The 25,937-nt window shown below is 39.3% G+C and overlaps 1 protein-coding gene across 1 annotated transcript in view; it reads left to right on the top strand.

The window, feature by feature from the left end:
- Positions 1–13,171, top strand: part of LOC136863563 (methyl farnesoate epoxidase) — a 78,394-nt gene extending 65,223 nt beyond the window's left edge. Inside the window, exons 8-9 of the mRNA XM_067139946.2 lie at positions 3,231–3,348; positions 10,516–13,171. Coding sequence (XP_066996047.2) covers positions 3,231–3,348; positions 10,516–10,836 — 439 coding nt within the window. The 3' untranslated portion in view covers positions 10,837–13,171. The remainder of the gene's footprint in view (positions 1–3,230; positions 3,349–10,515) is intronic.
- Positions 13,172–25,937: the final 12,766 nt, after the last annotated feature.

Here is a 25,937-nt window from a genome sequence, read left to right on the forward strand (position 1 = left end):
CATGACATTTAAATTAAAACGTTTGTTGATAACTTAAACAGGTTTGTATCTATTAGTTGAGAATATTAATGTTTATCAGTAGGGCTCGGATGTTTAAGACCTAAGAATATCCCAAATAAGCAAGCAAATATGACCTCAAAGGTGACGAAATATGACCTCGAAAGTGACGAAATATGACGTAAAGATTACAAAATATGACCAAAAAATGATTAATCTAAATATGGCAATTTTAAAATAAGTTATAAATCGAAACGCCAATTCCCTTGATACATATTTGTTAACTAAATTCTTTATTCTTAATTTCATACTAATTTTCTGAATATACATGTTTAGCAGTTATTCATAGTCTATTGTCTTTGATTCACTTATCAAACATCTGTGAATACATACCTATAAAGTACCAAGTTCACTAAGATTACCAGATCAAGAAACATTTTAAAAGTCCATGTAATTGCTGTACTGAGTGGTTCAACACTTCTCACAATTTCAATACTTGCATGTATTTCTAAGCTAGCAACTTCTAAATGAGTAATTGCACTTGATATAATTCCAAAGTTAGACTTGATCAAATGACCTTCGATGTCAAGCGCCTTAAAGCAACAAGCAAGAAGCAAAGTTCGACTTAATATATGCCAGACATTCTGACAAACTGTTGAAAAACAATTCCTACACAATGTTGATAGAAGGGGCAGAGTATTCCACTGGCATTAACTGCAGATGTGATACCGGGAAGCAGTTGCGTGAACACTAGTTCCCATTCGATAAGTTGAAGATGATTTTGCACAACTACAGTTGTCGCCAAACCGCCGAAATATGACCGAAATATTACGTTTCTACGAAAATAGCTCAAAATATGACCTCATGACAAAAAAAAGTCAAAGTATGCATTTATATGACTAATAAAAATAATTCAATGTGACAATAATCACCTGATTTGCACCAAAACCCAATCAGGCAAGAAAATGGAGGCAGAGAAAAAATATGACTTTTCCTAAACATCCGAGCCCTATTTATCAGTACGAGAAAGCTTTATAGAAATGAGGAAGTTCAAATAACCATAGATAAATCTGTGTCAGCTTATCAAGTGTTTTGAAAGGGGTGACGAAGTGCAATTAAATTCTTTGTACGGCACAAGGTTAAAATGTAATCCTACTTTGCTTCATGATACAGATTTTCATTGCAAATTTTAAACTTGATTTCGTTTTAATAGGAACACTTGCTAATTATACTGAATTTGCATTTATTGGTTATAAAGATACTTTTTCTGTCGGTATGGAAAACGCTTTTAGAAAATAATGTACATTTCTTAAATTAGTCGGCATGTACAGTATTCTATTTTATATCCGACGCACATATCAACTTTAACAGTATGCATCAGACTAAAATCCTCCAAACTACCCAAACATACTGTTTTCACTGACCAGGTTAGTTCAGAACTTGGAGACAATAGTTGTGGAGAGACTGCGATCTTTATTTTTACTCGAGAGGAGCCTATGTCTCTCAATAGTTCAGGAATGTTTACAAAAATTAATATTTTTGCCACTTACTGTCTACTCATATATTTTCGTAGTAATGGTAAGAAGGGCCCTTTCATAACTATACGACAGATGATCCCTAACAATTATGAATTTTACAAAATATAAATAAGTGATTTTATACGTACAAATATACGTATATATTAACCACAGTTTAACCTGAAAGATACCGGAAGAATGCGAAACAAATTCTAATTAATATATCACTGGAAAAGGAGGAGACAATTGTCCTTTGTTCTCTCCGAAATATAAAGTGTCGAAAATGATAACAAATGGTAATGGTAATGGTAGACACAAAATCTCTCCTCCTGTTTAACAACAAAGATAAGTAAATGAATAATATAGAGTAGCTATAGCATAGCATTCTAGCAATGAAGCAAAACTGACAGAACAAATATTTACTATTACTATTATTATTATTATTATTATTATTATTATTATTATTATTATGATTATTATTATTATCATGTTAACAAAGTGGATTTCTCTCCACCACTATGAAGGCCCTTATACAAGGGGCTCCTCTGACAGTACCCCCAATTTTATTCCAACGCCGAACTGGGGGTACATTACTACAAAAGCATTGGAATAAATTCTGTTCTGTGGAACGGAGAGAATTATTTTGTTTTTATCTCCTGTATTTCTGTTAAGATGAGAGGATAAGTGGAGTTAGGACGCAAGATTAGAATTTAATTCGTGTTTGCTACATGATAGAACGTTTTATTGTAAATTTCAAACCTGATTACTTCTTCATATAGAAGTGTTTGCAAGTAATCCGTAGAAGTAAGCTGAGTGAGCGGCATTGACGTTGCTCAGAAAAAAAAAAAGAAGTAGGGAGAAGTAGGGAGTACCATGATTTTTTTTTTGCTAGGGGCTTTACGTCGCACCGACACAGATAGGTCTTATGGCGACGATGCCATGATGAAAAGTTGCAGGTTGCAGGTTGCAGGTTGCAGGTGTATATAGAACATGTATCGTGAGCTTATTAAATTACAGCAACTGAATTGAGGAATAACCAGAGCTTTCCATGATGTAATATTTTTGGGATTATGACATGTAACTAAAATATATAAAATCACTAAACTCAGGAGAAAACAGAAAACAGAAACACGACGCATTTATGGTTGCTAATAGAAAGCAACAAAGAACTTAAAATTGTGTCCTAAGATGTAATAGGGACGCCAGTTTATCAAGGTACCTTTATTGAAACGGGCATTGAGTGAGTTTATATATTTTAATTACATGGCATAATCCCGAAAATATTACATCATGAATAGTTACAATGACCGTCAAAATATAAATGATAAAACCACAGCTTTACTAACTATGTCTTCAGTAACCCAAAGAATTCTGGATGACTGAAGTCATTTAAGGTATGGAAACCGTATTAAGCGATTATGAAATCTATTCAACAAATAGTATAATTACCTAGGTTTTTAAGTTTCTACTGAAAATGATACGGGATATTTTTGGTAACGAAATGCGGATATTTTCATGGTTTGAAGCAGAAATCCGAGAGATGGTCCCAGGAAAATGAGTAGGGCGATAAGTGAATTCATAAATTAAGTTTTGTTTTTGTACCTTACTCTATGGTAAAATTACTGCAGTTGGACTTACTGTACATTTACTGTTGTAACAGATGATTTTTTGCAAATATTAAATGTAAAAATGTCAAACGTTACTATTTGTTCTCAGTCTGCCCTACACTGAAGCTGTAATCATGGAGATCCAACGGTCCAATTCAATTGCACCGCTTACTGCCCCACATCGAGTTACTCGAGATACTGAGCTGAGAGGCTACTTTATTCCCAAGGTAATGTAACTGGCCTTTGTATTTGTAGACACAGAATCGATTTACCATCCCCCTCAAAAACAAATATCTTAAGATCCATTTTAATATAAAATAGCTTTTTAACATAGCATTCCCCTTTTCCTTCTCATGCTTACCAAAGATAATGAATAATGTAGAATAACTATACCGTAGCATATTAGCAATGAAGAAAACTGAGACAACCATTTTTACTATTATTATTATTATTATTATTATTATTATTATTATTATTATTATTAACTGCAAAACCCGTCGTTGACCGGACAATCATGTATTATGTGCAAAGTTTATTTATTTATTTACTAGCTGATGTACCCGTGCTTCGCTACGGAATTCTACATTGTATACAGTGTTCTAGGTTAGGTAGTGTACACGTTGTGAGCAAGATTGTATTAAATTGCGTAGCACTTAACGTTACCCTAGAAACACGACAGGGAAGTCACCAAACGTTTTTTCTCATATGAAGACTGGGTTAGGAAATTTTCAATGTAAGGGTAGGCCACCTTGCCTCCCAGAGACTCCCAGGGCAAAAACTATGCCCTCTTACTAATCTGTTTAATAGGAGTACACGTTGATTCGGAAAATCTCAGTTCACTACGCAGGCGGCGGAAAAATCTATCTGACTTGGAGACAAATTTTTCCTCCAAGCCAGAGGAGAAACTCCACCTCACTGCTAATTTGTCACAGTCACGATCAGGTTGGGGAGTTTTCATTTTAATGACAGACACTCACCCTCCACCTGCCTTTTTACATCCTCAGAAAGACTGTCTTAGTAGTTTCCCCAATTGAAATGAACATAGGTCATTACAATGACGTAAGTATGAATGGCGCGATTAAAAGCAATGCTTTTATATGAAATACTCGATCAAATGAAAAACCACACATTTTCTCTGCCGATCTAACAGCCCAAAATTCCAGAGCTGGAATGACCAAGCCGCAGAGAGCCGTGATCCGTGAACACACTTCGTCTTACCTTCGGCCGGGTGGGGGTGTCGAATAGTGGAGACTCCCAGGGCAAAAACTATGCCCTCTTACTAATCTGTTTAATAGGAGTACACGTTGAGTCGGAAAATCTCAGTACACTATGTAGGCGGCGGAAAAATCTATCTGACTTGGAGACAAATTTTTCCTCCAATCCAGAGGAGAAACCCACCTCACTGCTAATTTGGAATAAAATGCATGTAGAATTTAATAAAAGTGAAGAGAAAGAAGCTTTCCTTAAGAAACGGCTCTTTTCAGGGTTGAATTTTGAGTTATTTCGTGAATTGTGGTGCTATAATTTGGATTAGTTCTAAATTGTAATCCTAGACCAGGTCATACTAATACTACTAAGTGAGCGTTTGCCTTAAGTGTGCACACTGCTCATTCAAAACAGTGCGTCAGAGCAGGGATCGAATAGCTGGAATACTCTGATGAACCAGTCTGTAACGTACCGGCAGTATCAAAATATGAACCAGAGGAATGGTATGCTAGAGAAGAAAGTTTTCTAACTCCCTAGCTATTTTCCGCCAATATTCAGTCAGGCTGTTATACTGTTATACTCGTTACGCAGCATTAATCCCATCTATAGTCCGACTCGTTGGCTGAACGGTCAGCGTACTGGCCTTCGGTTCCGAGGGTCCCGGGTTCGATTCCCGGCCGGGTCGGGGATTTTAACCTTAATTGGTTAATTCCAATGGCACGGGGGCTGGGTGTATGTGTTGTCTTCATCATCATTTCATCCTCATCACGACACGCAGGTCGCCTACGGGAGTCAAATAGAAAGACCTGCACCTGGCGAGCCGAACCCGTCCTGGGATATCCCGGCACTAAAAGCCATACGACATTTCATTTCAATCCCATCTATTTGAGTTAAACAGCAGCATAAGAGACAAAGAACATCACAACAAACAATGGTCAATGTAATGTTATTGTTGATCATTGTTATGCGCTTTCAATATTGTAGGCCTCCACATTTAGTTTTCCTCCGACTCTGAAATACCACTCTTATCATAGTCGGTACGGTAAAACTGAATAAAACATAAATGATCGGAAATTGTATTCTCTATAACTTATGTTATGTAGTACTTTTCGCTAGGACCAATAACATGGGTATTTAAAAAATAAATTTTAAGTGCCTTCCCCTAAACTACAATTTCATCCAGGGTGAATAAAATTGTTTACAACTTAGACTGTAGTTTCTTATTCCCCGACTCCGTATACCGATTTTCATTAAATTCTGTTAACCCATTTTCTCGTGGCTCGGCGTTGATATGGACTTGGCAGCAAAAATACAAATTGATGAATATCTGTATTATCGAAGCCGGTACGGTAACAATGTATGACATAAATGATCGGAAATTTACTTATATATAACTTTCGTTATGTAGTATTTATCGATAGGACCACTAATAAAATAAATATTTGAGAATTAAATTTTAGGCCTTCCCCTAAACTACCATTTCACTCAGCGTGAGTAAAATGATTTATAGCCTAGATTGTAGCGGCTCATCCCCCGACTTTACATATCAATTTTTATTAAATTCTCTTCAGCCGTTTTCTAGTGATGCGTGTACAGACAGACAGACAGACAGACAGACAGACAGACAGACAGACAGACAGACAGACAGACAGACAGACAGACAGACAGACAGACAGAAACTACGGAAAAGTAAAAAGTGCATTTCCTTGTTACTATGGACATGACCGATACAGATTTTTTTTTTTTTTTCAAATTCTGAGCAATGTGCAGACAAAACTCTTATTTTATATATATAGATTGTCCGTGTAGAGGAGGTGAATAACACTAGCGAATACTAAAATTTACCTATGATGGCAAAGATATTAACAAAGAGATACATAAATTCAAAACTAGAAATGCAGCTGAAAGACCTCGTGCGCATGGCGATATTTTACCTGCTGGCACTCCTAGCGGCAACTCGCACAGAACATTCATGTGACGAGTGTGTGTAGTGGCTTGTGCGGGATAATCAAGTGTGACAGTGAAGGAAGCTATTTAAAGCTGAAATGTCGTCGTCCTTAGAGATTTGTGTGGGCTTTCAGAATATTCGTTGGGATAAGTCATATTTCAGTAATCACATATTCCAGGTGAAAGAACAATTGGGAGAAGAAATATCCAGCTTCTGTTTGAGAGAAACAAGCATTAATCAACCGCCTTATTCTTTTTGCACCATAAATCACATGTATAGATAGACTATTAATTTCTAACATAACTTTATGATACAGTACATATTTTCCGTGTCTATCGCCGTTATAAATTATTTTTTCATTAATTAATGCTAGTCTTGTTTTAATATTTAACAGATCGACTGCAACAGGAATGTTCAGTCAGCCGAGTGTGAATAAAAAGCAGGCCTTTCCAAATGCTGTAAGCACATTTCTGCGCTTTGCATTTATGTTAATACTGAAAGAGATTCTTCGAAGATTTCCTTTCTGCAAAAATGGGGAAAACCTAAGAATGTTGCCGTGGAATATTCTAAAGGTGAACATTTAGAAGAAATGTTCCAGGACATATTAAGTAAGCGGCCAGTTTGTAGCGTATTGGAAAGTGAGGGATTTGAATCATTCAGCGAAACTGAACTATATGAGAAAATTAAAATTATAGGCTGTGCTTTTACAAGAATTTTGAAGGCCGCGTGTGAAAGTGAATCCTTAATTATCTCCAAATCCATTGTTGATGATGCTGTAGAACAGAGCGAAACAAGACTTTTACTTCAGTGTCTTCAGGAATTAGACCTTCAAAACGTCAATAAACTGTTTAGATGCTATGGAATAAATTACTTGCCATGTGGCAAGATATCAATAGCGGCAAACAATTATTATGAGTACACGTTGCCAATTGACGTCCTGAATTTTTATTATGACAACGTAAAAGTCACAAAATCGTAGATGTATGCTATTGCGATTGAGACTAGGGCTCAGTCTAAAAATCCTGCGTGGCTCGATCAAAGAAAATTACACATATCTGCCACCCAAAGTGTTCACAAGATCATGACTCTGCAGAGTGGAGGTTTTTTAATAAACTGGCAACTCAGCTCCTTGTTTCTAAGGACATAAACAGTGTTGCAGTGCAATACGGTAGAGATAATGGGCAGAGGGCACTTCAGGAGTTCTGTTTATCGTCCCAATGTTGCGTGTCACAGCTGGGTTTGTTAATAAAAGAAGAGCAACCCTAGTAGCCCAGATGGGATAGTGCTGAGTAAAGTCCGTGATTGATGAGAACATGTGTAATGTTCCATATTTGTATATTGACATTGATACTGATATCAACTTAAAGGTAACTCACGTATATTACACCCAGGTACAGGCACCATTATATATTTTGAACCACAACTGCTGTGACTATTTTGTATATTCTCCAAAGAAAAGTATGAAAGTGGGTGTCTCCAGAAATGAAGAATGCCTTTCAAATATTATTCTCACGACAGGGAGGTTTTATTTCAAACATTACCTTCCGCTAATTTTCAAGCGTTATACAAAGTGTTACATTGTTACCATACTCATGCATAGATTTTACCACTATTCAGACATATCAAACATGATCTAATTTCTACTCGAGTTAGAAGTAAAGAAAATTAAAAACAGTGAACTAAATTGATGTAGCCTAATCATGTACAATTTAGTAATTATATAATCATGTTTAAGTTTAGGCCATACCTAGTCATCTGTTTTAATGATCGGAGGACAGAAGTTCATTAAGACACCTATGAGATGAACAATTTTGTCTAAACGAGTTACCAAATGTGTTGATTATTCTTTGGGAATACGAAGAACGTTCTAGGCGGACAATTTCTAGTCTATAGGAATAGTTACATCCAACCACAGAACAATTTGTTCTACTCTTTGTAGAACTTTCTTCCATCTCGAACTTGATTTCGTATTTCAACAAACGCAGCCTGATAATTGCATTGCTTCACTTCCCTGACGAGAGCAAGTCACATGAACTATTCGAGCAACTTGCCGCCAGAGCGCAGCAACGTCCATGTGCATGAGGTCTTGTTGAGATATTCTACCATATCTCAAGTACGGTAATAATTTCATTTCTGTTTGTAGAAATGACCTATACCAAATTAATGGACATGCCATAGTAGACAAATTGTATTAATGGAACTGTAATAAACACAAAGCGGATAGTTTCAGGCATGTCCAATTGTAATGTCGCACCACTGGGAAATCATTCTTTATTGTTATATGATCGATTGTTGCATGTATTTCAGTGGACTTAGCAGCGTGATATATGATAGCATTTTTCGGATCAGTGAGCAAAGCCACGGGAAACAACCTCACGCCTTATTTCACTAGTAGTCCATTCAGTGATATCTGATTTTTGAACTGTAAAGGATCCTACCAGCTCTTGGGCTGAGATCTCTACGCACATGTATACACACATACATTTTGTCTAACGGTGAATGACTGACACATATTTCGTCTTCTTTAGCGTAACTCTTGCACGTCGCACAGTTAATGCATTCTAAGTCTACCGAGGAAGCTGTGTAGTATTTCAACATTTACTTCCTGCACACAGTGGGAAGATTTCTTCCGATGCACAGATTACCTCGTTTTGTGGTTGTATCTAATTCACACCTGATGGGTGCAATGTAATCTTCTGAATGACATAATTACTACCCAACTCAATTTTGAGTTTATGTAAACTATTTATTTTGAATTTACTTCCACAACTAAATTCCGGTTGTTGCTTTCATTGGGATATATACATTTTGACTTAATGTCTCCTTTGCCAATTCCGAGTTTTGGATTCTAATTGTTTTTTCACCATTTTCTTTATTGATTTCATTAAAAATATTGTACATCACATAGTTTGGGCTTCTTAATATTAAGACTTTTGCTTCCAGGGTGTTGTCACAATTAGAATTTATTGCTGAGCTCAGGACATCCATCTCTTCTTTGTTTCCCGTCTCAATAGAGGCATACTCCACTGTCTCCAACTGCATTGGTCCTCGGTATATCTTCATTAGACAACCTTTTCCTTGCGCCATCACGGCACATGACACTCGTAACGCACACATGAGAAACAGAAACAAGTTGTATCATCCACTGAGTGACTGAGTAACTAAGTGGTCTTGTTTACCTAGCCTGTTATCGAGTTTCGAGTTAAGTTGACGAGAACAGCTCACTGTTCAAAATATTTCCCACTTAGTCTGAGCCGCAATGGATCTACTTCGAGGCTGTCTGGAGTCAGAGTTTTATGAGACTCTCTTTTCTCTTTCCAGCAGCAGCCCCGTACTCTGTTCAAATTAGCTGAGTAGTAGAAGTGAAGGGGTATAATCTGACGAAATGAGCTCAGAATAATTCATTGTACGATTTTTAGCTGGAACTACCCTGACCAACTTGGATTTGGTTTTCTGCTTCTCCCATACCACCGTCACCGAAATTCTATCCTTATTAATAAGACGTTAAGCCACTATCAAAGCAGAAATGATTAAATGATGTGTGTGGGCCGCTTTTGCAATAATTCATGTCATACATCGTATATAGTTTAAGTATTAAAATTTAGTTAGATACCGTATCTTTCATTTATATTTAATTCTACTCTTCTATTTCAAGAAGAAATTAATGCTACTACTACTACAAAACGTTTTCATTCTTCCCCTGAAGTGGGAGGCGGGCCTCTTAGACGGTTACGCCGTGTTTCAGGCTGGGAGATTTGTTACTGTGAAGGAGATGTGCGGAGAAGGTGGCCTATACTACGAACTGTCCCGGCATTCGCCTTAGTGCAGGAGAATGGAAAACCACGAAAAACAATTCTCAGAACAGCCGACGGATGAGGCCAGGCGAGAAATGCAGCACTGTGCCCCAGGCCCGTCTCCCGAATGCAGAGGCGTAGAGCCACGGTAGAGCCATGACCACCTCTCCTCTGCTCGGTTGGCCGGTCAGAGTACAGAGCTTATGGGACAACAACCCACTCTGCATCTACCGACTGAAATTAATGTACTGATTACTGACATAAAAGGTGTTTAAATGTTCTTAGACTGATGCTAATTGTGCTTATTTATTTATTTATTTATTTATTTATTTATTTATTTATTTATTTATTTATTTATTTATTTATTTATTTATTTATTTATTTATTTGTATCCATTTACCTCAATTAAAATTCAGTACTGAAGGGATATCCTTTTTTTTTTACAGCATACCCTGGTTTTGATCAGTGTTTGGAGTCTGTTGCAAGATAAATGTCACTGGGAAGATGTGAACAGCTTTAGGCCAGAGCGTTTCTTGGACGATTCAGGCAAAGTCATCAAAGACGATTGGTTCATTCCATTTGGTCTTGGTAAACGTGTATGCGCTGGAGAAGCATTTGCTCGGAATACCCTGTTCCTAGTCTTCACGTCACTCATGCAAAAGTTTACTGTGACCACACCGCTTGGCAAGTCCAGACCAGAAACCTTCCCCCTGCCGGGTTTCACAACCGCACCGAAACCATTTGAAGTCACGTTTACTCCTCGCTGAGTTCTTATCACCCGATACTTCGCTCGTTTTTAGTAAGAAATTAGTTAATCGATAAAAAAAGTTCAGTGTTAAGTGACTATGACTTTTTATTGTTAAAACATGGTGAAAATGTATATTTATATGTGTTACGGTAAACCTGATAAAACTAAGTCTATGTATTATAGTATATAATAGCCGGGTATTATTCCTAATAAGCGATGGGACGCGGAACGGAAAAAAATGAAATATAACCATTTTTTAAATTTTGAATTTTGTATCTGTGACCATTTCCCTTTCCATTGGTGTATAAATTATGATAATCCTCCTGCTGGAAGTATTTTTAAATAATTGTTTTGTAATATGATGCATGGGCTCCATGCTCCTGCAAGACAGGTAATTTGATATTTAGACTGATGGAAGCAGTATTTTTTATATATGTGCCAAGAAATTGGTAAATTTAAGTAGATGAGGGGAATATATTGCTGTGGAATTTCCGTGTTGGCAGCATTGCCATGTATTTGGTTGTTTACTGTCATTTGTTTGCTTCGATTTTTGGTTGATGTGATTACATGTGTTTATGGTTACTTCGGTGTTTTTACTGTATTTAGATGATCCAGTATGCCTCGTATTAATACTAGAGTGTTCAAAAAGCGTGTTCATTGGACGAAGAAGGCCAGAATTGGAGTGAGCTTTGTTGCTGACCGTTTACTAACCAGTCCTTCTACTAGTAATGTTTGCCATAACCTTGCAACCCAACCAGAGAACTCCAGTAGTGAGCCCAGTGTACTTGTAAGTTCTGGGAGGAAGAAACTGGGTGAAGTTAGGGAGAAATATGATAGTTTGAACACTGGAAATGAAAGCTGTGAGATAATTGATATATCACTATTATCAGATGTACTTGGAAAACATGTGTTGTGTAAACATTGTTTGAGAGAGGGGATGAGTCTGAATGTCAAGAAACACATAGGCTTAGCTGCTGAGCTAGAACTGTTTTGTAAACATTGTTCATATAGTATTACATTTTTCAGTTCCTCTAGTGTTAAAATAGGTAACAGTGAAATCGACAGCAAGAACAGTGGCACATATTACAGTGTAAATTTAAGGTTAGTTTATGGACTAAGAGCAATTGATAAAGGAAAGACTGCAGGTGATATGCTGTGTGGTGTGATGAACCTACCAAGTTCTCCTTCAAAATTTTACAAATATAATATTGTGATAGGGTCTGTTGTTGAGGAATAGAGACAGGAGAAACTTACAGTCACCCTCACAGCCTGCCATATGCTATTATGGAGGAAATAAAACCTATTTTCAGGGATCTGTCAGACATTAACCTTTTGAAAAAATGTCTCCATGGTCGCACACAAAATCCTAATGAATGTGTAAATAGCATTATATGGAGCCGTTTGCCAAAAACTGTGTTTGTGTCAATAAGGACACTTCATTTTGGTGTATATGATGGTGTGGCATCATTTAACCAGGGAAATATTACAAAATGTGAAGTTCTGCAAAGACTGGGGCTGAGCATTGGCTCTCATACTCGTGATGCCATGCTGAGACTCGACTTGGAAAGACTGAGATATGCTGAAATAGCTGTTAAAAACTTGCATCAGAAGGCCAGACAAGTCAGGAGAGCTAGTAAGAGAAGGCTAGAAGATGAAATGGAAGAGGATATAGATAATCCGTGCTATGGAGCAGGCATGCACTAATGCTGTGACTTTAAAGGCCATTTCCTGAAAGTAATTGTTTTTAATACATAAGGAACATTTTCTCAGGTTGTGTGAGATACAGAGGATTCAAACTTTCAGGGTTCCTTTCTAATGTTATTGTCCACATGCTGAAAGAATTATTATTGTTGTGGGTCAGATATTTAGCTTTTTATTAGAGTCAAAATTGGCAAAATATTGCCAAAATTTGTAACTTCCAAATAATAATTAAAAAATCAGAAATTGTTTCAGATCACTCAAAACCAGTTATTTCAGTACCAAGCCAAGATATCTAGGTACATGCTGTGCAATTTTCAAATTGATAGCTGTAATAGGTTCTTAGAAAATTGTACCTTCGTGAAGCACGATTTAACATTGTAAGCATAGGGCGTTCCGTGTCCCCTTACGATATAGGTACTTGCGTTATATTTAATCGCATTTACTTCGTATTACGAATAATTACCGACTCTTGATAAAACAGGTTATAAATTATCCCCAGATGCCGGTGGCAGGCCCATGCCGATGTTAACAATTCATAGGTGTACACATGGAACCAGTTTGCACATTGCGAGAAACACTTCGTTTCATGAAATTATGCACCTAATGAACCAGTCTCTTAAGACATGTGCAAAAAAAAAAAAAAAAAAAAAGAAGCGTTTCAGGTCGTGAAGGGTTTCAGAAGTTCATAAGTGCATATGCAAAAGTGCATTTCGGTCAAATATGTGTAAAAGCCAACGTCCTATTATAGGATGTCCAAGCCGTAGATTTTTGTCAACGTTTGATAATTGTTAACTTATCACAAATGATTTGTATTTCTTTAAATTGTAAGCACATATATTTATATATTCCAAAAGTTCATTAAATTTAAGGATTAATAATCAGCTTTTAAACGTTCCTTTCGATATTCCAAGTATACTTCATTTGGTTTGACTGTTATATTTCTCAAATAATTCGTTTAAAATCAGCCAAACAGAAACATATTTCCACACCACTGAAATGTACACGTATTTGATTTAATTCAATTTGATAGTTATATCTATTCTAAGTCTGTATCTACCTCTATGATAATACACTGAATAAATCAACACATTTTGTCAATTACGTGCATTGGCCGCTAAAACCAAAGAATTCATCAGTATTCATCGAAGTTACAAATATCATTGCTGATTTATACACAATAACCGCGTTTTGTGTATAGGTAAGGTAAGAGTGTATTCTGCCCGAAGGCAGGTCCGAACCTCCACAGAGGTGTGCCTGAGTCGGAGTTTACGTACGGTAGGGTGGCTAGTTCTTTTCCGCTCCTCCATTCCCTTACACCGCACCTACAGCGCGTGGCAACCCATCCAAATCTTGACCACGCCTAATGTTGCTTAATTTCGGAGATCCCACGGGGTCCGGTGTTTCAACACGGCTACGGCCGTTGGCGTATTGTGTATATTTGAAAATTAATTATATCGTAATACATGTATAACATAGCCTATCTCTGTTGAACCCCCAAAAGATCTCTTAAACGTTCACGGCAGTGTGAAAACCCCTCCTAAAAGGAATCTTCATTGAAGCTCATTCCTGCTAGGATGCGATGATACGACTGAACCCCTAAGAAACAAGAACTGTTGATGCAACCAAAGCCATTTCTCTTAATGTTTTTCAAATTCTATTGTCTCCCAAATTCTGATCTTTTAATATTAGATTCAGGTGTCACTAATGTTCTAGTGGGACATGCCTTTAAATATATTAACTGCGTATAGCTTGTCATAAGGTACAATTGATTTATAAGCTCGATAAATTTTGAATAGCCAAAAACTAATCACGCAGTCAATGAGAAACTCCGCTGATTTAAAGATGTATTAAGAACTTATTATTCTATTTTAACTTAGAAATTCAAAATGCTCTTCTGAAGATTCTCCAACCTTCGAATTATACAGTACGCAAATAGTCTGCGTGTTTGTAGCTTCAGGTGTGTCTTCAGATGCTTTTGAAGATGATCCAGCAGATTTAATTATGATGATGATGATGATGCTTGTTGTTTTCTTGCTAATGGCTTTCCGTCGCACCGACACATATAGGTCTTATGGCGACGATGGGATAGGAAAGGCCTAGTAGTTGGAAGGAAATGGTCGTGGCCTGAATTAAGGTACAGCTCCAGCATTTACCTGGTGTGGAAATGGAAAACAACGGAAAACCATCTTCAGGGCTGCCGACATTGGGATTCGAATCCACTATCTGCGGGATGCAAGCTCACAGCCGCGCGCCTCTAACCGCTCGGCCAGCTTGTTGTTGAAAGGTGGGGGTTGTCTAACATCTAAGGTCATAGGCCCAATTCAGCACATTTAGATATATGATAATGTTTGAGACATTATTGGCTCATACCATGCTTTTAGTTAATAAAGACTAATTACTAAGATATTCTAGAATGAATGCGTCAAATGCTTAAAAATTATCCATAATTTGAAAAGATGCAATAATTGAATACCGATATCAAATTACCAAGAAAAAGAAGAGGGAAGTTATCTCCAAATTACTATATGCAAGGACGATATTAAAAAATAAGCTCTAAATTTGACGAGGATGTACGTCACTTCCATGAAGGTAGTCAGCTGAGAAGTACATAATAAATTTTGCTATACACTTTTTAGCAGGTACAGGATGGAAATATTCATCATGATTATCCAGTAATCCAGAAAGATGACTTAATATTGTGCATTTTTATTATATCCCATTTTAACCCAAATTTGCTAATCACCGAGCTCGATAGCTGCAGTCGCTTAAGTGCGGCCAGTATCCAGTATTCGGGAGATAGTAGGTTCGAACCCCACTGTCGGCAGCCCTGAAGATGGTTTTCCGTGGTTTCCCATTTTCACACTAGGCAAATGCTGGGGCTGTACCTTAATTAAGGCCACGGCCGCTTCCTTCCTACTCCTAGCCCTTTCCTGTCCCATCGTCGCCATAAGACCTAACTTTGTCGGTGCGACGTAAAGCAACTAGCACAACAAGTTTGCTAATCAAAGTAAGTGTGACGGGTACCGTAATAATCCTATAGAATGAATAGACCATGTATGTATATTTATATTGTCTTAATAAAATATTTTGTAAAGTTTTAATACCTTGAGCTTGTTTTTTATAACACCTACAATGAAAACTCTTTCAACTTGAAGCATAAGCAATCAATACATTCTCATTCAATTCTTGAACATCTAACTCAAGGAATGCAGTGGTATATCTCTAATCATTCATTATATTTTGGTGTTTTGTGCAGAGCCGTGTATTTACACATAAAAACATAAGAATAACAAGATACAAAATAAATAAATAAATAAATAAATAAATAAATAAATAAATAAATAAATAAATAAATAAATAAATAAATAAATAAATAAATAACAATCCAAATAACATGTATCCGTCTCAGATTGCGTCACCAACAATTTACGTAACCAGAATCAATGAAACTTCAAATAAATAACAACGAAGGAACATACAAGAGCAAGAAAATGGTTCAGGATATTTTGAAAGTTAAAATAAATTTTTAAAATGTTATTGAGCAAATTATTCTTGAGGAAACACACACAGTTTTGTAATAGGGCGTTTGTACACGCCCTTTGAAGTGCGCACTGATACAACACGGACTTGCCCGTCAGCACCAGGATGAACCGCCTCAATTACCCCAGTCTTCCACACAAGAGTGGTAAAGTTTCCTCCTTCTCCATTACCAATGTACCAGCTTGTGACTGGGTTGTCTTGTAGACCATTTACTACGTTGCTGAAGTTGGGGCAGAGAGTCGCTAGACCATCTTTTCCACACCTGTTGTCTGCATCGCTGAATGAGTTGCCATCTTGACAAACGTGACACTGGACCTGGAAGCAAATCTCGCTCCGGCATGGAAAAAAGAGGTTCACCTGGTAAGAAGTGGCCAGGTGTTAAGGAGGAGAATTCACCAGTGCTGTTAGGTAAAGGAGTGATAGGTGTGGAATTGAGGCAAACTTCAATCTGTGTGATGTGTGTGTACATTTATTCAAATGTCAGAACTGTGTCTCCCACTACTCTCCTTAAATGGTTACTTCACTTATTTTATTCCGGCTTCCCACAATCCACCAAAGTTTGGTGCTTGAGGGGGAACAAAATGCCACTCAATTCCTTCTTGAGAGACAAATGCCAGTACTTCACTTTGATGACTCCATGACTTAAATAGAAGATGCAATTCCTTGAATTCATTTTTGCACCCACAACGCATGTGGCATTATCACTGTAAATGTTACATCTACCTCTCCGTGTTAAAAATATTCTTAATGCAGCCATGAACGCTTCTGTAGTATACTCACCAACTCAAGGAACGGTAATAATAATAATAATAATAATAATAATAATAATAATAATAATAATAATAATAATAATAATAATAATAATAATAATAATAATAATAATTTCTTGTGGCTATTTATAGCCGAGTGCAGCCCTCGTAAGGCAGACCCTCTGATGAGGGTGAGCGGCATCTGCCATGTGTAGATAACTGCGTGTTATTGTGGTGGAGGATAGTGTTATGTGTGGTGTGTGAGTTGCAGGGATGTTGGGGACAGCACAATGGCTGAGCTCCCGAGCCACTGGAATTAACCAAAGAAGGTTAAAATCCCAGACCCGGCCGGGAATCGAACCCAGGACCCTCGAAACCGAAGGCCAGTACGCTGACTATTCAGCCAACGAGTCGGACACCATATTTATATTAGAACATACTTTTATTTTTCTCTCGTGCGAACTATATTGAAATCCACCTTCAACAATTTTACAAAACAGACAAGACCAAGTCCGCCTCTGTGGTGTAGTGGTTAGTGTGATCAGCTGCCACCCCCGGAGGCCCGGGTTCGATTCCCGGCTCTGCCATGAAATTTGAAAAGTGGTATGAGGGCTGGAACGGGGTCCACTCAGCCTCGGGAGGTCAAAAGAGTAGAGGTGGGTTCGATTCCTACCTCAGCCATCCTGGAAGTGGTTTTCCGTGGTTTCCCACTTCTCCTCGAGGCAAATGCCGGGTTGGTACCTAACTTAAGGCCACGGTCGCTTCCTTCCCTCTTCCTTTTCTATCCCTTCCAATCTTTCCTTCCCCCACCAAGGCCCCTGCTCAGCATAGAATGTGAGGCCGCCTGGGTGAGTTACTGGTCATTCTCGCCAGTTGTATTCCCGAAGCAATGTCTCACGCTCCAGGACACTGCCCTTGAGGCGTTAGAGGTGGGATCCCTCGGTGAGTCCGTGGGAAAAACCAACCCTGGAGGGTAAACAGATTAAGAAAGGAAGAAGACAAGACCAACAACCACATTATTAGCACATTACCCCATGATAGTTACTTACTCCTATGAGCTCTGAATCAACAGTTCATGGAGATAACAAATTCAAAGAGTACAAGCGAATAAGTAGTTATAAAACCCTACCACATTGAAATCGTGGGAACAATTTCAAAAGTGTACTCTTCCATGGGGTCCCCCAACCTACCCCACTTCAGTCACAATACCTGTTGTTAGGTATCACTACACGCCCACTTTTTGTCGCATACGAACTCTGTCCTGATGTTGTCCCTAAGTTCAGTTTTCTTTTGAAAGTTGTTTGGTCATTGTCTACCTCAAGAGGGTAAAGTCTTTCAATTGGTCGAATCAGATCTCCCGTTGTACACACTTTGTAGTAACTAATTCTGATTCTCTTATTTCTGGAAATGTTAGTGGGCCATTTCACCTCTCTCTACTACAACGAGCGTTGTTGTAGAACCTTAATACCTATCCCATTATTCTTACTCTCTGAGAATAGGTGGAATATCTTTTTAGGTCAATGCCCATCATTGTTACAGGCTCGTCTGTGTTTTTCTTTCTCTGAAACAATCATATCCTCATCATATTTGCCTTCATCGGCGTGATAAACAGGAACTTTCATCCAGAGGTTTCCCTCACACTAGTTGGAATTCGCCAATTCTGATGGATAGCACCCCCTTTCATAGTAGGTCTGCAGGATTATGAACGCCAGGTACATGCCTCCAGTGTTGTGGTTCAGTAAGTTGCCATATTTCCTTGACTCGGTTGCTGACAAACGTACGCATTGGTTCATTTCTTCTAATCCATGCAAGCGCAGTCGTGGAATCACTCCAAAAGTAACCTTTCACATTTCCTAAATAAAGGGATAATCTGACTAACGAAGCAAGACGACTTTCTACAAGCCAACCTAACAACTGTAGTCTAGGAATAGTGACACTTTCGAGAGGTGCTATTCGAGCTTTAGCTCGTACTAACTGAACTGATACACCCTTCTCATCCTCGGTTCTGGGATACACTACTGCTCCATAGGAGTCTTGACTGGCATCAGCAAAAGTATGCAATGAAGACTGTCCGTCTATTATTCCACCAGTTACCAGTCTTTGAATCTCTAATTCTTCTAAGTGGCCAATTTCACGGTAACGGTGGTTGAACTCCTTCCATATTATATCAGGTAGAGGGGAGTCCCAATTTGACTTACATACTTTTTTTTAAGTTAATTTCTTTGATGCTTCTATTTTCCATGACTCCTGTAGCAATAATTTGAATGGAAGAAGTGCAATGGCAAAAAACAAAATGACGTCATAAATTTTCTGTATCCCTGAGAGTAGAATTCTCTTAGTAAGTATTTCTTGGGAGAATGGAAAGTGAGCAACAATATAAACCCCCAATGTATCCAAACTCTTGTTCCACTTCATCCCCAAAACCTTTGTGACATATCCATTGTTATTAATATTTTTATTGTTCCCCTCGATTTTCGCCAACGGCCGTAGCCGTGTTGAAACACCGGATCCCGAGAGATCTCCGAAGTTAAGCAACATTGGGCGTGGTCGCGAAGTGGATGGGTTGCCACGCTCTGTTGGTAGGAGGGGGGCGTAATGGAATGGAGGAGTGGAAAGGAACTGGCCACCCTACCGCACGTAAACTCCGGCTCAGGTATACCTCTGCGGAGGTTCGGACCTGCCTTCGGGCAGAACACACCCTTACCTTACCTCGATCTTCGAAAGTTCACAATTTCTTATTGTAGATTCCCAGCTTCTCAGCTCCACCTTCGCTTCAGCTAGAATCCTTGTACTTTCAGAACGAAACATACTGTATTGTTCTACGGAAGCAACTGATGTTACACAGTTATCTACGTACGTAGATTTCATCAGTTTCCGTGCTATCAGTTCATCGTTGTCATTAACAGCCGAAAGATGATGATCCAATACAGCACCCAATATAAACGGACTACACGTAGCTCCAGAAGTAACTCTTGAATGTCTATAAGTCTTCAGTTTCATAGTTCTGAAATCGTCCGACCATAAAATACGGAGATAGCCACGATCCCTGACCTGGCCAGGAATCAAATCCGGGGCCTCGGGTGACAGACAGGCATGCTACCCCTACATCGCGGGACCGGCCAAGCTACAGTATATACGAAGGAATTTTAGAGCATACAGAAATAAACGTTACTGTATTATGTTCTTTGACAGTAGAAATACTGGGTTATGTGCCAGAAGAGCACCTTGACTCGAGAGACGTTCAGTATTTAGCACACGGTAACCTTTCTCGGGAGATCTTTAGACAACAGCAACAGCTACATAAAAATCTATCCAGCGGTTCTGGTGGTGTAATGGTTCAGGCGGCGTTAAGCACAGCCTCTCGAATGGTCATTCTGTATCTAGCATAGGGTTACTATGGATAACAAATGTTGCTGAGGGAAAATTTTAGAAATACAAATATGAGGTTCCCGAGACTTTCTAATGGAACTTTCTATGCTTTCAATTCTTACGCGTACTAATTGTGGATGCCTTTAACGGTTCAGGCAACATAAGCCGAGAAAGTGTATCACGTGTCGTAATTTTCTTCTAGTTGTTTCGCAGTACCCCTTACAACTCGTGTTCCTTTCATCACAGATCTATTATACGGAAACTTTCCCCCTCACCTCTGTTACGAAATAGCGAACACTTAATAAAAACCTGTTCAGCAGTAAGGAAAATCTGATAGATACACACAGATTACATCCTTGATAGGGAAAACATTATTATATGAAAAAAAAGGAAATAATGCCATTCCGTCTTCTATATTTTCAAAAATATAACACTTCCTCATTGAGTTGCAAATAAACAAATACAAACAAAAGGAGATGCGTATATTTAACGTTAGTCAGCATTATACACTGACTGACAGAGCAAATGCAACACCAAGAAGGAGTGGTTCGAAAGGGATGAAAGTTGGGGAAAAAACAGAGACGGCACGGACGAATAATTGATGTTTATTTCAAACCGATATGCAGGTTACACAATGCGCACGGCATCGACTCAGTAGGATGTAGGACCACCGCGAGCGGCGATGCACGCAGAAACACGTCGAGGTACAGAGTCAATAAGAGTGCGGATGGTGTCCTGAGGGATGGTTCTCCATTCTCTGTCAACCATTTTCCAAAGTTGGTCGTCCGTACGAGGCTGGGGCAGAGTTTGCAAACGGCGTCCAATGAGATCCCACACGTGTTCGATTGGTGAGAGATCCGGAGAGTACGCTGGCCACGGAAGCATCTGTACACCTCGTAGAGCCTGTTGGGAGATGCGAGCAGTGTGTGGGCGGGCATTATCCTGCCCAAACAGAGCATTGGGCAGCCCCTGAAGGTACGGGAGTGCCACCGGCCGCAGCACATGCTGCACGTAGCGGTGGGCATTTAACGTGCCTTGAATACGCACTAGAGGTGACGTGGAATCATACGCAATAGCGCCCCAAACCGTGATGCCGCGTTGTCTAGCGGTAGGGCGCTCCACAGTTACTGCCGGATTTGACCTTTCTCCACGCCGACGCCACACTCGTCTGCGGTGACTATCACTGACAGAACAGAAGCGTGACTCATCGGAGAACACGACGTTCCGCCATTCCCTCATCCAAGTCGCTCTAGCCCGGCACCATGCCAGGCGTGCACGTCTATGCTGTGGAGTCAATGGTAGTCTTCTGAGCGGACGCCGGGAGTGCAGGCCTCCTTCAACCAATCGACGGGAAATTGTTCTAGTCGATATTGGAACAGCCAGGGTGTCTTGCACATGCTGAAGAATGGCGGTTGACGTGGCGTGCGGGGCTGCCACCGCTTGGCGGCGGATGCGCCGATCCTCGCGTGCTGACGTCACTCGGGCTGCGCCTGGACCCCTCGCACGTGCCACATGTCCCTGCGCCAACCATCTTCGCCACAGGCGCTGCACCGTGGACACATCCCTATGGGTATCGGCTGCGATTTGACGAAGCGACCAACCTGCCCTTCTCAGCCCGATCACCATACCCCTCGTAAAGTCGTCTGTCTGTTGGAAATGCCTCCGTTGACGGCGGCCTGGCATTCTTAGCTATACACGTGTCCTGTGGCACACGACAACACGTTCTACAATGACTGTCGGCTGAGAAATCACGGTACGAAGTGGGCCATTCGCCAACGCCGTGTCCCATTTATCGTTCGCTACGTGCGCAGCACAGCGGCGCATTTCACATCATGAGCATACCTCAGTGACGTCAGTCTACCCTGCAATTGACATAAAGTTCTAACCACTCTTTCTTGGTGTTGCATTTGCTCTGTCAGTCAGTGTAGTATTGTCTCTCAGAAGGTTTCTTCTAACCCCTGACAGTAAAGGTTTACCTAAGGATTATACAATTCTCTTTCACAGCAACAGCTGAAACAGGTAAACTTTTATGTTCTAAGTGGATTTTTTAAAGTAACACGAAGAACTCAGTCTCTTGGATTCACAAACCCTGTTCTACGTGGATGGAGCTGCGGGTAAAAGCTAGTCTATACCGGTACTAATGTTACAAGGAGTTGAAGTATGTTTGCGGAACTTCGTATATGAAGTGACATTGTAACTGTTCGCTCTCCTTATCTTAACACTCGGAGAGACGCTAAAAAACCAACCCACGCGGTGTGCTTGTCATGAACTAAAGATCTAAACATCCTACCTAATTCCTTCATCGTGCGTTCACACGTATTCCATTGCGGATTCCTAATTGAGGAAAAAACATGTGTGATGCTTAACCCTGTCATCACAGCCTTCCACTTCTTCGAGGTAAATTGACGCAAATAGAATCAATTATCATTCCATGGTTTCCCAATTCTCTATGTAATCTTTGGGCGCCAGCGTTACAGTTTTAAACAAAACTGTAAAGCAAAATTTATATTTACTAGCATAGAGACTTATACTTAAATCACAGGGGTAGGATTTTAAATAATTAACCATTAAGTATCGCTTGAGAAAGAAAATTAACGCAACATAAAATAAAATGAATTTATTATACAAAAATGTGATGAATCGGAAAAGTTCCTTTAAGCTTGGAGGGATTTTAGAATTTACGTTACTGAAATTAACTGTTGCTTGCTTTATCTGATTCAGGCTCACCAATTACAGCTTCCGTTGAGGTCATCTATATTCCGTGGTTACTCGTTCCCCTCTTCTCGTTGTAGAATTGGCTCCATGGACATCCTTCCTTCCTTCTGTGATATGGTTTGGGCTATCTGGACTAGCACTCCCTAAATGCCTAGTCTTTAAATTAGACATTGGCCCTATACTTGCGAAAATTGATCACCGTTGATTGTAGGAGGAGAAAATTCAGAGTTATGAATTTTTTCATGTTATAAGAAATCTCAATCCAACTTAGCTATTCTACGGATAACATACAGACTTGTATCAAATTCCGCGGACTTGAACTAAACGTAGTTCTTCGTCCAGAATAATTACAGAATATATCACAAGCCGTAAGCTTGTTTCGTCTCACGCAGATCCGACAGCATCACAGCAGCTACAACACTCTGTCTTGAAGCGACAACTCACTGTACGAAAAATAACTATGTCTCGAAGCGACCTCTCACTGTCTCAAGAATAATAAAGTAGTTGTCGTCGTGTGTGTGACTCTAGATAATTTATCCAGGTTCCCCCACTCTTGGTAACAGCTCAATACCAAATCTCTATACAACGAAGCATCTGATTCGTAGATCGCATTATCATCTCCCTCTCTTCATTCTTCTCAAGTAACCAGTAGGCGTGGCGATGATGTAGTTTCCTAGCTTGCTAGCCTTGCACGCGGGTCGCTGCGTAATACCTTTGCTCATGAGTTAAACCCGTGAGTCATCCAACTTCCCCGCTTCAAGAATAACTTTTCCGTGTACACAAGTATGAGATGAAATGACACCAACTCTGTCTCAACATTGATCATATTTGCAGTACATAATGAATTCCTATCCTACATAATATAATAATTGAAATACTAAATGATGTTCTAATATATACAATATGATTCCAAAAGCCTTATTTACAAATGATTGAAGTTAAATTAATATGTCATTATGAATAATTGCCGATGGCGGATAATCTTGATATCGAGTGATATCGCGTAAAAGGATTGTACACTCAATTAGTATGGCTGGAGAAGCCTGGACGGTTACAACATCTCGGGAACTTTTCAACCAATTCCAGTAATTCTTTCACCATTACAAAGTTTATTCCATACAGATTTGTATAGCTTTACCTGGTGAGCAAACACTTTAATAACAAGTGGCGCAAGTTGTCAAAATACCGTATCTATAGCCCCTAATAGAGAATGCTACCTAAACCATTACATATACACCAACATTATATTGGTAACTAGCAAAAGTACACGTGCTTCGCTACAGTATTCTATATTGTATACGGATTTCTCCTTAATTACTGTAATGTCAGTAAAAGTAAACTCATGTCCTCATCCCGAGGTGGTGCAGCTCTTTTCAGGCACACCCCCATTGGAGGTGAGCTGCATGTACCATTTCAACCATACCATTTCAACCACATACCAGTCCTCCTGCCATTCTTAAATTTCTGGCAGTACCTGGAATCGAATCCGGGTACCCGTGGACGGCAGCTAATAGCACTAACCGTTACGCTACGGAGGCGTGAGTAAGATTGTATTAAACTGCATTTGTCTTAGCGCAATCCGAGAAACAAAAAAGGGAGGAGGCCATACGTTGTTTCCGTTGTAAGGTAGGTGATGGGGAAGTTTTGAGAATAATGGCAGGCCACATTTCCTACTGTCAATCACAATCGAACTCGGGAGTTTCTATTATAACGGCAGGCTCACTTACCAACTGCCATTCACAATAGAGACGGAGAGTTTACATTATAAAAGATAGGCCCCTTTTCATAATGCCAGGCACAATCGAGTTGGAGAGATTTCATTATAATCGAGAAATGTTGCACTATCTAACGTACCAACAATCGAGACACGACAATAAATCATTCGACCAAAGTTACAGATCTCTCCAAATTGAGCAGGTATTATGTAATCAGCTCTGAGAAATGACTTACCCTTTAGCCACCAATTATCCCGAAACGAAGGTCTGTACCATCATTAATATGCATCCACATTTCGATATTTCTCGGGGCCAAAAGTTATACATTTGAACAGCTTAGAATGTTTTCTCAAAGAAAAGAGTGTCCAGTTAGCGGGATTAGCGCTCGTATACATACGGAGAATTTAAGGAAGAAAGTAATACAGTTATGAAAGTCGAAATTGATAGAAAATAGTTTTGTAACTGAGGACAGCCAGACAGGACAAATGTGTAAATACCAATGGATGTATTGGAAAATAAAAAGTCCCTCAATAAAATGTGATGGTACGAGTTATAGATATATGGAGGAGGCGGTAACAGAGGAGAAATTTGGGCGCGGGGATTCTTAGGTAAACAAATAAGAAAATGACTTATGGTGTTATCACTTAAGCCTAAAGAGGCAAGGCAGAAGCAAAAAAATTAAGCGAAAAATAGAAGTAGAATAGAAATAGAGTAAAAATTATAGCAAATGCCAGAAAACACCTTACGGTATGAAATTATGGGCTACACTCCGCGGTATTGTTCAAATATTTACAGCGCCCCTTCGTGTTATTCGAGGACGATTGTAACCTCCAAGGGTATATCGCCAATATCCCGCAGAATGGCCGATTGTCGTCTCTCTTGCTTTCTACCCACGGAACAACCACGAGTTTACAGGAATGATGATGAAACTGCAACACGTTACTTTCACGCTGGCAGGCAGAGACGTTGCCATGGTGACCTTTAGGTTCGCTGTCGGTCTGTCGGTTACTCAATGCAGAGCAGGAGACCCGTAGAAAGTAATAATTTTCTCCGTCATTTGATGAGTGAGCGAAATCATTAATATAACAAAAGTTGTTTGTAATGGAGGGTCGTTTCACATTTAGTCCACGGATTTTACAGACAGTCAGTAGTATAAGAGAAAAATGAAGAAACCTGTTCTGGATTTCCTATAAACACCCCGTGCATTCAGAGATTTTTAAATCATATGCTTATCCAAACCTTGCCAGTGATTAGTATACTCTAAATATGAGGTTTGGTCGAGATCCATGTAGCCGTTTTGCCATGATGGTGGAACAAACAGACAGACACGA

The sequence above is a fragment of the Anabrus simplex genome, chromosome 1, assembly GCF_040414725.1.
Source record: "Anabrus simplex isolate iqAnaSimp1 chromosome 1, ASM4041472v1, whole genome shotgun sequence".
Taxonomy (NCBI): Eukaryota; Metazoa; Arthropoda; class Insecta; order Orthoptera; family Tettigoniidae; genus Anabrus; species Anabrus simplex.